General features: G+C 37.5%; 2 protein-coding genes across 4 annotated transcripts; both read left to right on the top strand.

The window, feature by feature from the left end:
• The first annotated feature begins 885 nt into the window (after positions 1 to 885).
• LOC117221928 (uncharacterized) lies at positions 886 to 6,662 on the top strand. Of its 2 annotated transcripts, XM_033473265.2 has the most exons (4): positions 886 to 1,041; positions 1,117 to 1,310; positions 1,677 to 2,793; positions 2,901 to 6,662. In XM_033473265.2, the coding sequence occupies exons 3-4, from the start codon at positions 1,912 to 1,914 to the stop codon at positions 4,734 to 4,736; spliced, it is 2,718 nt and encodes a 905-aa protein (XP_033329156.2). In that variant the 5' UTR covers positions 886 to 1,041; positions 1,117 to 1,310; positions 1,677 to 1,911; the 3' UTR covers positions 4,737 to 6,662. The 2 variants fall into 2 exon arrangements, with proteins under 2 accessions (XP_033329156.2, XP_033329157.2); XM_033473266.2 differs by lacking the exon at positions 886 to 1,041 and having other exon boundaries at positions 1,048 to 1,310.
• An 817-nt stretch (positions 6,663 to 7,479) lies between these two features.
• LOC117221926 (uncharacterized) lies at positions 7,480 to 13,393 on the top strand. Of its 2 annotated transcripts, none has more exons than XM_033473262.2 (9): positions 7,480 to 8,099; positions 8,416 to 9,890; positions 10,251 to 10,341; positions 11,086 to 11,273; positions 11,378 to 11,715; positions 11,829 to 12,153; positions 12,315 to 12,399; positions 12,544 to 12,673; positions 12,792 to 13,393. In XM_033473262.2, the coding sequence occupies exons 1-9, from the start codon at positions 7,879 to 7,881 to the stop codon at positions 12,816 to 12,818; spliced, it is 2,880 nt and encodes a 959-aa protein (XP_033329153.2). In that variant the 5' UTR covers positions 7,480 to 7,878; the 3' UTR covers positions 12,819 to 13,393. The 2 variants fall into 2 exon arrangements, with proteins under 2 accessions (XP_033329153.2, XP_033329152.2); XM_033473261.2 differs by having other exon boundaries at positions 10,239 to 10,341.
• Positions 13,394 to 13,875: the final 482 nt, after the last annotated feature.

The following is a 13,875-nucleotide window of genomic DNA, read 5'->3' as shown; positions in this document are numbered from 1 at the left end:
AAAATTTATCCGAATAAGAATACATACGAAATTTTTACAGGAATTCATAGGAAAAATAATCGATTTGACGTTAAAATTAAAATATTAAAATTAAAAAAATTATGTTATTTTATTATGAGTTGTTACTCCGGGAATTTAAGTTAAACGTGCCGCGTCACATGACGCATCATATGCTGAACTGGCTGAACTGACTTGAACGAACGTTACCATAGACGTAAGAATAACGGATATGATAGGCGTAGGTAGTCCTCACGCGACAAGAAGGCAGCTTTATGTTTACATTCCCTCTCTTATTGACTGTCCCATTGCCGCAGCTAGTAATAGGGAGAATGTAAACACATAGGTATTTCTGTAGTACATACATGCAAACACGTGTACATATTATGTATTAATTGCCATTAATTGTCATTAATGTGCCTAAATTTATGAACTATCGGCAATGCTGGGCGCTACATCAAAATGGCAAGGGGATTAGGTTAGAATAGGACTTAGACCTTTCCAAACTCTAGTCCTAGACAGAAAGCCCATATGTAATTGATATTAGCTAAACTTGATTGCCCAACACCATTCGGAGATGCACAATGTAGAATCATGCGGTATGTGCACGTAATGCACTTTATCTTTATTTTTTTGTACATACATAGATACATATGTCATTAGACTTAGTTTTTAAACGATCGCGTATTGATAAGTAACGTAATAATAAGCATTAAATATTTTTCGACAGTTTGAATAGTTCAAGCACATAAGTTAATATTTTTTAATCTACCTATGGATATACATATAGTGTGCATGTTGTACATGCATTTGACACGTAGCATACGTTGTGTATGATCATTTTTTAATAGGTTGGTATGCCATCTGTTGGTTACGTTATTGAAGGTTAAAAAGATTCCAAATGCACGTACACACGTGTTAATGTACAATACATACATATATAACGTGTCGGACTTGGAACCCTTGGAAATATTGGAACTGCTTGGGACGCTTGTAAAAATCGAGCGAAGAAGCCATGATGAATCGCGTGTACATTTTCAATGTGTATGTAGTTTAAAAGATACGAAGGTATATAAATTTAGTTGTGTTTTTCTAATACTGCTACTTTAAAAATTGCAGTTTTGTGATTTAAACGTGTAGAGTGTAGATATACAATTTGCATAAGCATCTTGCATTTGTGCATCCATATGTACACGGAGAAAAAGGACTACATAACATAGCCACAAGAAGCCTCTAATGTTCGATGATTCGTGTTTGTAGTCACGGCGACTAAGTAGCTAATATTGTGACGGAAGGATTCATTGTTTAAACCTGTAAGTCAATAGCATTCTAATTTTATTGTTTTCCTATTAACAACATTCAATTTATTTTCACGATATTTTCCTTAATTCTCCAACGTACACTCATTTTACCGAGTTGTGTGTACCTTTTGTATCGATACATTCATATATATAACTACTATAAATATTTTCATAACTATATACATACATATGTGAAAATAGGATAAGTACTAATTTATAAATTAATCACATGTTTATGTACATAATATTTCATCGAATTTGCGAAACGAAAACTTTATGAATTTCAGAAATTATTTATTATCATTGTTTTATGAAAATGCTAATGGTATGATAAAACACAATAACATATTTAACATGTTTTTCCTTGTTTTGTTACAGTGTCGTAAAGATGAAACCATGTTTGCATATTTTATGGGAACATAAAAAGTAACTTATGTTTAATATATTTGAATCGAGTTATGGAATTTATTACGTCAACTCAATCTGTACATATAAATATTTCAAAGTGATCGAGAGTCTTTTACCTAGTTACGATAAAGATAGCATATTCTGTATATTCTTTAATTTTTATATCTAAAACAGAACAAGCATTTGCAACGATCGCCTAATAGTTATGAGAATGACTGACGATAAAATGAAGGGAAATTACAACGTTAGTAGTATAGAAATGGAACAAAAAAAACATTATCTGCCTTGGAGTCCATTAGAACGGAACAGATTCGCAAGAAAACATACATATGTATCGTGCAGCAAATCTGTACCACGTAGGAATAAACATTTTGTTCGATATAATATGAGTAGATCGCTAAATTCTGATAAAAATGTGTGCGGATCTAGTCCAGAGAACAGTTCTTTCGAAGAGGACAAACGTATGTCCAGATCCTCCAAAATAATGAAAGCTTTAAATTTTCACACGAATCTGTCGCATTATGGAAAAACAAAAATAAAGAAATCATTAAATTTTAATTTGACTCCAAGCCCGAAAAGATTTTCTTGTGCGAAGAAATGTACACAACAAGCTTCGAGGTCGAGTTCTTTGTCTGCTTCGAACAAGCTTTCCGACTTGGTTAAAGACCCAGACGACTGTGCAAATAATAGCTTTGCGCCGAGTTCGTCCGATTCCATTGATGAAAATCAAAATGAAACACCACTGCGACGACGCGCAATAGAACGAGAAACCTTACACTATTCTACACCCAATGCGAAGTCGAATACAAAATCTTTGTTTTCTGTCAATTCTACGCCATTATTACGTGGACGGCTGAAAGAAACTATCGCTGATATTGTTCACGTTAACGGAACGACACCTGTTTCGCAGACATCGAAATGTGTTCAAGGCAATTCGAAACGTTTCGATAGTTCTATGACGAATACGTCGAGAAATTTATTTCACGAATTTCACGAGGATGACGACGACGATAGACCTCAAACACCTGAAAATGTAATTACTATAATCCCCGACAGTATGAGCGCTATCAAAAGAAGTCATAAAAAGGTCAGTCTAACTTCTGTGAACTGTAACATTTACGTTTCGCTTCAGATTATTCTTTCAATTTGCTCGTTTATTTCGAAACCTTTTTAATTTGACAATTTCTCATGTAGGAAAAATCATCAAGACGAAGTGGATATTGTGTAATGCAACTTACAAACAGTTTTCCAGATTCAAGCAAACCGCATATGGAACGATTATCGCTGGATCATTCCGAAAATGATATCTCAGATACTGGTTCGTTGTTCGACTATACGGAAGAATCAAAATTTGGAGAAGAGTCGAGTCGCATAACGAACTGCGACATCATCGTTCCTTTGACTAACTTTCATGAACGCGATGTCAAAGAAACAACGTCGCATGAAAGCGCAAAAAATATTTCAGAAACTGTGGTACCAGAGGTAACGGCAGATGCTGTTTTAGAATCTGATACGTCGGTTACTTCACAGAATAGTATACATTTTTTACGAAAGGATGCCGACCATTTTATTAAAAGATCTTACAAAAAGAGTAAAGAAACAAATCAAACGAAATTATATGGTATAAAAATTCCACAACATAAAGTGGAAGCAGTCAAGGGGGAAAATGTAACCTATAGAGAAACTATCACCAAACCGAATGTAGACATTGTAGAGGATAAATTAGTATTTACGGAAGAAAGTTGTTCTGAGATATCGGAACGAGCATGCACTCCCGAAAAAGTGAATTCTAGTAGATTGTTACTCTCACAATTTAGTTCCGTGAAAAAATCGCATAAGAAAGATAAGCATGCCAACATACTGTCTGGTTTTCAAAAACGGCAAGAGTATTTTAACGAAGAAATGGACTCTGCTAGATACAGTAAAACTCCAGAATCGGACGTTGACGTCAATGTTGACGTTGACGTTGACGTTGGCGTTGGCGTTGGCGTTGGCGTTGGCGTTGGCGTTGACGTTGACGTTGACGTTGACGTTGACGTTGACGTTGACGTTGACGTTGATGTTGGAGTACAAGAAGTGGCAAATCTTACCGATTCTAGTTGTTCGTTGGACGTATCCTCGGATAAGTTGTCTCCGAGTAAAAGAAAAATTCCATTGGACGAATTCTTGGAACACGATACCAGCGTGTCGTGCGATTCAGAATTGCAAGACTGCGACATATTTCAAAAGGAATTTCAAATTTTCACTCCACTGAAAAGAAAACGGTCATTAATCGCTTCGAATTCCAAAGGGTATTCGCATTTCTACGATTTACCGTCTGGCAAAGATAAATATTCCGAGGCAGACCTCGCAAACGTCAACTTATCGAGATGTTTAACACCGATTCTAAACATTCGAGAGCATTGCGAGCCATCGACCGAACGCCAATCGATAGCCACAAACTCTAACGAATCCGAGAGATTGGAGGCACAAGATCATGATCCGAACGATAGAACTGGCAGGTCGACACCTAAAAACATGTCAACCGCAGAATTGTATCTGAATTTAGATTCCATAAAGAAATCTCACAGAAAGAATAAACGTGGCAGCAATTCGCGAAAACTGAGTTTTAATCCGATTGAAAATAGTGCAGTTGAGAAAGGGAATTGGCAGAATTTATCGACCGAGATCGGAAACGATTCTTTTGAGAATTTTAAGCTTTCGCAATCGGACTGCGATGGAAACGGTATGCGCAACGATTCAACATCAAACGAAGACGATAATGTGCAAGGTTCGAGTTGTATTGGCGCAAGTAAACAGGCCGCGTCGAACACGAATGTCGCGGAGATCGCACTTCAAAATGTCACACCACCGAATTGTTTGAAAACGAAAAATTATATAAAATTGTTACAAGAAACGTCTATCAAACGATCACACAAAAAGATCCGAGATCAAAGAAAACACGAAGAATCCATCGAACCGAATCAGCTATCGGACGACGGATCTCTATTCGGGGATGAAGAGAAATTGCTTGACACTGAATCAACTTAAAAATAGTTATTTTTTCTCTGCGATACAAACGCTTACAAAGTTGACAAAAAAGGTAATTGATCAGCACAAAAAGTGTAATTCTCTCTGTCCTACTAATCAAATTTTCTCGCGTCTCATACACGGTCGAGTATAATACTTGCTTATATCCCAGCATGATTGCACGAAACGCATAACGGTTTTCGTGCAACCGTGACGGTCTGGACAACCCTGAAGGAGTTCTGTATCGTTTTAGCTATTAATTGAGTCATAGTGACCCAAAGAGACTCAACTTCGTCGCTTCTTTCTTCTTTTGAAATCATTTCATATATATATATATATATGTTTTGATATCATTGCTAACTTTTCTGGCATTATTAGCAACAATAGCTACGATACTGTTCCAAAATGTATTATATTCGTCCGTATCGTCTCTTATATGTACACATACGCATATACGTACATCTATCGACGTATATGCTACCGTTTTCTCTTTCCGAAATCATGTAAACAAATCTTTTGCACATAATAACTGTGTACTACTAGTTATTCTATAATACAAAATACGATATAGCAAACCAGATCTCTGTTATACTATACGATAGAACATTCTATTATTCTTTGAGAATTTTCAGCAAATTTCAGAAAATACTAGACTGTGAAGGAACAATTGAATAAGTATATAATAATAGAGGCAGGGAGGGAGAGAACAAACTGAACAATAATTTGAACTCTTTAACGTTTTAAATAATTTTCCTCTTTTTTCTTGTTATTCTTGCGCAAAGTTTGCTTCAATTATTAATACGTCGGGTAATTACGTTTGGTGGTGGAAACAGCGTAAAGGCGACGATAGTCATAAAGCTAAAGGAAAATTTGTAAAATATGTCGCATATTCGATTTATCCAATATATAAATCATTTATATGTAGAAATACTCATATTTGAAATCTTAGGGACTGGTATTATAAGGGTTCCCGGAATTAGCATTTCTGTTCATTTAAATGTATAGCATGTAACATTCGAACGATACAGTTTGCGAAAACTGAATTCTCCTCGATACCTATTTGTCGAATGGTGCGTTTTAATTCGTAGCTCTACTAACTTGTCTTCCTGTATGCTAAGCGGTTCACGCATTTTCTATGTACAATTATATAAATGCGTTTATTGCGACAACAACAGTATTATACTGCAAATATATTCGATGCAGAATAGTAAAACACTATAGAAAAACGTAACTGATTTAGCAATATCACTTACAACTACAGCAACAGCACAGCAAATATTATTTTATCTAATCCTTACGTTGCACAGTTTTCAATAGATTTTCGTAATTATTGCAGTACGATACATTCAATTATTGTTGAAACTAATCCATCAATTTGTAGATTACATGAATATTTTATATACCCATAAGAGAATTATGGAAATAGGATCGTTGATCTTTTCTTTGCTTTCATAAAATCGTGTTAATCGAAATTTTATATTCTATTTTCTCTCTTGTTAGATGTTATTATCTTACAACTGCTTCCTCTTCGACAAAACTTAGATGTTAATACCTTGAGACGGAAATGTGCTTAACAGAATAATTTTAGTCAATTTGTAGATTCAAAGAAGATAAGAAAAATCGATAAATGTCAATTCTTAACCCTCCGCGGTTTAAAATGTTTCCACACTTTTATTTCAGAATTTGTCATAATTTAATCGTGCTTCCATTTGTAATTTCATAATCGAATTAAGAACAATTACTGGATTGAAATAGGACAGTAAAGGGTTAAAGTTTCATTTATCAGTTTCTCCAAGGTTCTCAATGTGTTAAACCCAGAAATATTGTACATGTACGAAGAAGTATGATCCAGTTCTCGAACCGATCAATGAAACGTATCTGATATGGGCAGTGTGTATATTGAACATTACTATTTGTAACATTTGAAATAAATTTATTGCTACAAAATGCGATACTAATATTATCACAATGTATAAAAAATAAAAAGCTAAAGAAAGGAGAAATAATTTCACAGCATTGTGGTCCGATTGTTACTGGTTACTGTAACCGATCGACGATCGCACGGTGAGAAACCATGACTTATGCGTCATCCTTGATGAGATAAAACAGTTTACGTAACATATTTGCAACTAGAGCTCAGATGCCTAACCATTCTTGAAATTTCCACTCAAGGCCGACACATCCATTGGTGTCCAGTGTATCCAATGGTGTCAGAGATTCTACTCGAAATCTGCTCTAAGTGATGAAAAGGAGACCTCACAAATAGGATTGGATGATTCCAATAGATTTCTAATGAAAATTCATTAGCATCATCCAATCCCACTTTTGACGGGTAATTCTCTCACTCCTGCTTTCTTGGAAGAAAGTCGTAAAGCGGTCGGGCATCTGAGCGCTCTGTTTGAAACATCGGTGTGTCACTCTTTCGAAATTGCAGCTTGATCCTTTAGCGAGGGTCGATATAGCAATTTTCTTTGCTCTGATTGAGAATTCACTGCGGATTGGATATGCATAATAAAATGATAGGGATGTGCACGCCAGCTTAAAGAGTAAGGAAAACGTACAGGAGCCCGTTACTGTATATACGTAGAAACTAGCATAATATATCCGACGTCACCTAGACGATTTTATCTTTGTCAAAAAAAAAAAATTATCTGAAAATGTCTCTATAACATATGTACAAACATCTACGTATCTACATTCTATGCGCTCATATATGTAGTGAATTCAGTATTTCGACGTTGATGGCGCTAACAAGCAAATTCTCGCAATAACTGATTCTTGCACTTGTACTTGTCACTGTTTGCATTGTGTATTACAAGTATTACATACATACGCTTTGATACCCTATTGTACGAAATATATGTATGTAAATACTTGGATCAGAATTTTTTATGCTATTGGATATCGCAGTGAAAGAGAGCCTCTCATATCGGTTATTTTTCACGAACTCTGTGGTTGTTTCTTGTTTCTGTGATTGTTCGTTGGAGTGGATAAATATGTAACTTTGTATGTACAACTCATGCAGTCCCGTTGTCCGTCGAACTTCATATATGTAGATAGACCACAAGTTGTCGGAGTTAGGCATTTTTCGGCTTCAAGTTGCTCAACTTTCAATGGGAATATGTATGGAACTCGCTAGAGAGTCGTCTGCGACACAACAAACATGGCGTATCGTGGTGTAAAAGGTTCTGATCCGTTTGTTTCGAAAACATCTCGAAATGAACGTTTCGCGCAAATGTCGAAACAAGAACAAATTATTCAGCAGAAGAAACTAGAGATACAAGCTAAAATGCAAGAACAGAAAGCGAAAGAAGCTGTGGAAAATTTGAAAAAGGGCAATGCTCTAATTCCGAATTCAAGAACAATTAAAGCTAATACTGCCAAGTGAGTAGTCGTTTCATATTGTTTACGTGTTATGTTGTTCTAAAGAAACATTTTCGTAAAGTATATGTCTTGAAAACGATCATGTTTTCACAATTCGTCGCTTGTTATTATTTAATTAATTTCAATAAACTCAACCGACTCAACCAATTCAAATGTTGAACACATGTTGCGACATTAGTATCTACGAGAAAATGATTTTGCAAAACTTTACGTTATGCAAGCATTATTATCGTTAAAAACAACAGTCGGGAACATTTATTATTTTCAAATGTTATTGTGCTGTTTCCATAAAAAAAAAACGAGAAACCTGTTGCAGGAAACAAGAAGAGAAACCAGCCGTGTCGCAAACGATTAATCTATTTGCCAACGACGGCAGTTTTTTAGATCAATTTAAAAGAATCGCGAGTAACAAAGGAACAGCAAAAACGGAGTCGATATTTCCTTTGAAATCTGAAGAGAAAAGAGAAGACAAGTACTCGGAGACTATGCAGGATAAGGAAAGAAAGAAGACCAACGACACGAGCAGGGACTGTGAAAATAGGAGAGACCGTAAAAGAGTCGATTCTAGATGGGAAAGAAGCTCCGATAAGAGACATAGTTCGTCTTCGAGTCCATCTCCTACCAGACACGCGTCGTCGCAAAGCCCGGAAGCTCGACGTAATTTCAACCAATTACCTTCCAATGGACAGCGCATGCAACACAATCAGCAACAGTATTTTCCCAGAAATGGAAATTCGTCTCTCGTGCCTCCTCTTGCGTCTCAAACTGTGATGCATCTGACAAACGTACCTCCGCCTAATATAAGAAACATCATAACCAACATTCCTCCTCCAAACTTATCAAAAATGCTTCCTCCGAAGAATTTGGTCAACTCCTATCCTGGACTGGACGATCGATCTGGAGATAGTAGATTGCAGATGTCGTCGCATGCATTACACGCATCATCACACTCCTCTGTACAAACTATACACGCAAATACCAATGTGCCTCCGCCGAATATTCACATTTCTCGGACGATACAACCTAATCTACAAAATTTACCACCGCCTACACTTTCTACATCCGCATCGTTACTACCATCGTCGGCGGCGTCATCGTTATCGTCATCTTCTACATGTTCCAATTCGGGTTCATCTTCCTCCTCATCCACGTGTTCGACTTCATCATTATTACAACAACCACCACCACCACCACCTCCACCACCACCGCCACCACCACCGCCACCACCACCGTTACCACCGTCGTCATCGTCAACGGCGACTTCGTCAGCCTCGATATTATCAACGTCAGCAGCGGTATCGGGCACGCAACAGCATATAATCTCATGTGGGCGTCAATGCGGTGTACTACGACCCTCTACTTTACAACCTACGAATCTACCACCTCCAAATATTCCTCCACCCAATCTGTTATCAACGTTGACGGAAATACCGCCAAATATGATGACCATCCCACCTTCGCAGACGATCGTAGTCACCGTACCGAATGCATCCAACGTACCCAATATTCCCCCGCCAAATGTGATACCATCCGTGATGATGTCGACTCCACCACCCCCAGTTCATAATGTACCGTCGAGTATAAATTCAGTTCCCCCACCAAATTTAAATATTCCACCCCCGAACGTGCCACCACCACCCATTATGCAAAGTGCTGGTCCACTTCCTCCTTTAATGTCAACGAGCTATCCTCTTCCCAATCAAGTCGCTCAGGTACCTATGGGACCGCCTAATATTCAAGTGCCACCACCGGCAAGGCCATTGTCTGGTCTTCAAGCTACCGAACAGCTAGGTACGATATGTCGATTATCTTCTAGTAATCTAATTATTTATTTCGACGTATCGCCGCGTGTCGGTTTTTAATTAACGGGATTTTGATTTATTCGTCAACACTAGAATAATCTCTCTTGCTCGAACAATCAATAATAAAATCGTATAGAGCCATAGTTTGCGTATGATCGTATACGCTTATGACACACGCGCGATGCGCCGAATAATAGACACACGGGTAAACACGAGATATGCCAAAAGCATACTTGCGGAACATCTGTGTAGACATATATATATCGTTCTACGCCACAAAAACACACAAAAATTTAAGTATTAGCGTTGTTACGCGTGTCTGACAGAGGTTTCTAAGTGTGTCCCGTAGAGGCTGAGCAGCTGGCACGCATCGTCGCTGATTGTGGAGATGAAATCGAGCAGGAAGCGCGAGAGAAGAATGCACAAGATCCTAAATTATGGTAACTACTGTCCTCACTGGTCCCCGTCTCGTGTATTAACGCGTCGCGTTGCGAGCTTCCCTCCTATTAAAACCTGCATATTGTTTTTTCAACATTATTCCCCAAATTTACCTATTTCACACGACAGATATGTGTATATGTTTTATGCAACAGATACATATATCTCAATAGTAGTAGCAATAATAATAGTAATAGTAGGCTCAGTAGTGGTAGTGGTAGTGATAGTAGTAGTAGTAGTAGTGGTAGTAGTAGTAGTAGTAGTAGTAGTAGTAGTAGTAGTAGTAGTAGTAGTCGTAGTAGTAGTAGTAGTAGTAGTAGTAGTAGTAGTAGTAGTAGTAGTAGTAGTAGAAGTAGTAGAAGTAGTAGTAGCAATACTAATTAGCAATAGTGATAGCAGTAACAGTAGCAATAACAGCACAAATAGTGTCTAGATGAACAATACGGATAAACGTAAATTTTATTAAATTTATAATAACGAAATTTTTTTTTCCCTCTGAACCAAACTACGTCAATTGATTTGCTCGAAAAATGTTTTTCATGCGGTTAACATCTCTTGGAATTTAATTCCAATCGAACCGCTATCCTTTTGCTTCGTTACAAGTAATAGGAATCTTTCTCGTATTATATTTTCTTGCTTGTACCACTTTTCTTCGTTTCTCTCTTTCAATTCCTCTCCTTATAGAAAGGAATATAATTTAGGAGAACACGTTACTTGCCAGAGTCTTAAGTACTGTTTTAATCAAGGTTTCTGCACCAAAAGCAAAGTGCAGCGTACCTGCAGTACAGGGGCTTAGTGGCCAAGTTTCGTGCTGAAAAGTCGACCAAGGAACAGAAAGACAGCGGTGCTGAACCGTATTGTCCGGAAGAAGCACTCAGCGATAACGACGACAGCGAACATATTCATGCGAACAAACATGTTTTCTCGATGCAAGGTGAGTGTGACATCGGTCTATTCTTCTGTACACAAGTTAGGAGATTGCAAATAGAAAATAGTAAGGATTGAAAACAGACAAAGGATTTAATGGTAATTCTATAGATCGATCAAAGGAGGAGAACAAAGAAGAACGTAAACGGAAAAGACGTAGTCGTTGGGGTGACCCGGACAATAAAGTGTCGATAGCGGAAATCAACACATTATCTGTGCAGAAACAAAACAGTGGGGGTCTTTCGCAACCAGGTATTGCGATTCCTGGACAAATCGGGCAACCAGCTGTGATAATACCATCGTCAAAGATGCAACATGCCAAAGCTAAAAATCCCATGTTAACCAAAATTTCAAGAAACGATCCAGCTTTGATACAGTACGCTCGGCAAACATTCGGCACGTTGGATCTCACCGAGGAACAATGGAAAAAAGCGGAGGATCATTATAAGGTCAGCGGGCACGATTAACTATCAAGCTTACGATTAATCATAGAATTAATTCAGCATTGTTCATAAAAAGAATCACCGTTGAATCCGCCGTGACGACTGTTTCTCTGGTTTAGATAAATCTGCTCTATCAAAATTTGTTGAGAAAAAGGGAAGAATTAAAACGTTTGGAGGCACAGGGGAAGCATAAATACGAATACGATAGCGACGAAGAAACCGAAGGTGGCACTTGGGAACATAAACTTAGATCCGCCGAAATGGAAGCCACTCAAATGTGGGCGGAAGAACTGACGGCCCAAGCGGAAGGAAAACATCATATCGGTGACTTTTTACCGCCGGACGAACTTAAGAAATTCTTGGAACAATACAACGCGGTCAAGCAAGGAAAAGAACCTGATCTTAGCGACTATAAAGAGTACAAGCTGAAAGAAGATAATATAGGTATAGAATCTGTAATAACTTTTGTTGAAACTTTCCGAATATCTTTTAATCGTTAAACATGATCTTCTAAATCATCCAAAACGAGACAGACCTTCGTCGAAAAGTTTACGATTCAAAGTTTATAAAATTCTCTTTGAAGACAATGTTTTCGTTTCGCACAGGATTTCAGATGTTGCAGAAACTAGGTTGGAGCGAGGGGCAAGGCTTGGGTAGCGAGGGCAATGGTCGTATCGAACCTGTCAATAAGTAAGCATTTTATACTTTCACGTTCTATAATATCACACGCATAATTTATCCTTTTTTTTCTGCCCTTGATATCGCTATCGATACGGTAGTATCGTACATGAGATTTATCTCTTCGAAATGAAAATAATCGTTGTATCCGTATAGGGCCACTAATCGATTCGATAGTGCTGGCTTAGGATCGGAAAGACCGGACGGTGTATCCAGAGACGACGACGAGTTCGATGCCTATAGAAAACGAATGATGCTGGCATACAGATTTAGGCCTAATCCTTTGGTAACCATTTTTCATACGCAAATGTTTTTTTTTTCTTTTTTTTTTTGTATCGTTGAAAATACAAAGTCTGACTTTCTAAACTCAAAATGATGAAATTTGCTTTTTCTTCTCTTTCCAGAATAATCCCCGGAGACCGTATTACTGAAAATACTGGTATCGGCGGATTGTATTTATGGCATTACATGCATATAAATTTTCTATTTAGTTGAACAATAAACCATCATTATTTTGTATATTGAAAACTGTGAAAGCGTCCAGAATTACGCTTAAATCGTGCAGTTGCTCGATCAATAATATAGGGCATATACGTATAATTCAATAAATGGAACCTTAAGCTTCATTTTCTTTCGTACAATGATGTGTACGATGTATATGTACAATTCGCTGTGTACATGTACATGTATATGCGTACGCGTACTACCATGTGTACATCCATTTGTATACGTATAATACGAACATACATATGTATAATACACAACATACGTACAAATCGCACGACATTTACCACAGTTCATAATGTACACTTGTTTAAAATGGATGGTAAAACATCCAGATTTATTCATGGTAATATTGATTGAGCAAACTAATTTGCCCTAATATACATTTGCGAATGACGTTTTTGAAGTTTAAATCTAATTTATATGTAATAGTCTCTGCATTTTAGTGTTCCGTTATTCGGTTTCTTAGTTGTTAATAAAATCGATTTTTATACGGGGAAAATTTCACTATTCAACCGTCCGCCCCGCCCGTCAAATCTCCCTCATGCTCACCTAAAACGACGAATCCTTCCAGAAATTGCGGACACGTAACGCGATGCCATATACCCCGGGTATAATGTTTACTTTTAATTACATATAAAATTTGATTAAACGAAAGCCGACATAATGCGAAAACGACGGTTGCGTAATAACAGAGATAATCGTCCGTGTTAGATCTGGGTTTAAGCGCAATCGATTGGTGTATATCGAACAGCGTTTGCCTTTACGTTCGATCACCTTTCAAAATGATCAGGCATCGTAGTCGATGGACGATCGAATAGGTAGCCGTTTATTTCTATATCAGTTTTCATCGGGCATAGATGCTTTCTGTTTGCGAGACGCGAATTTCCTTCAGTCGAATATTCGATGAACATTCATTGTTCTTTCTCCGTTGTGTCGTTCTCAGCGATTTTGAAAATTTCTTCACGATACCTGGTTCCCATC

This window comes from Megalopta genalis, chromosome 4 (assembly GCF_051020955.1).
Source record: "Megalopta genalis isolate 19385.01 chromosome 4, iyMegGena1_principal, whole genome shotgun sequence".
In the NCBI taxonomy this organism is placed as follows: Eukaryota; Metazoa; Arthropoda; class Insecta; order Hymenoptera; family Halictidae; genus Megalopta; species Megalopta genalis.
This window is presented reverse-complemented; position numbering and strand designations above follow the sequence as displayed.

Excerpts from the sequence above, each read along its gene's own strand:
- LOC117221928 (XM_033473265.2), top strand. The coding sequence starts at position 1,912 with ATGAGAATGACTGACGATAAAATGAAGGGAAATTACAACGTTAGTAGT. Across the intron at positions 2,794-2,900 it reads TCAAAAGAAGTCATAAAAAG|GAAAAATCATCAAGACGAAG; the intron begins GTCAGTCTAACT and ends TTTCTCATGTAG.
- LOC117221926 (XM_033473261.2), top strand. The coding sequence starts at position 7,879 with ATGGCGTATCGTGGTGTAAAAGGTTCTGATCCGTTTGTTTCGAAAACA. Across the intron at positions 9,891-10,238 it reads TCAAGCTACCGAACAGCTAG|TGTGTCCCGTAGAGGCTGAG; the intron begins GTACGATATGTC and ends GAGGTTTCTAAG. Across the intron at positions 12,674-12,791 it reads GATTTAGGCCTAATCCTTTG|AATAATCCCCGGAGACCGTA; the intron begins GTAACCATTTTT and ends TTCTCTTTCCAG.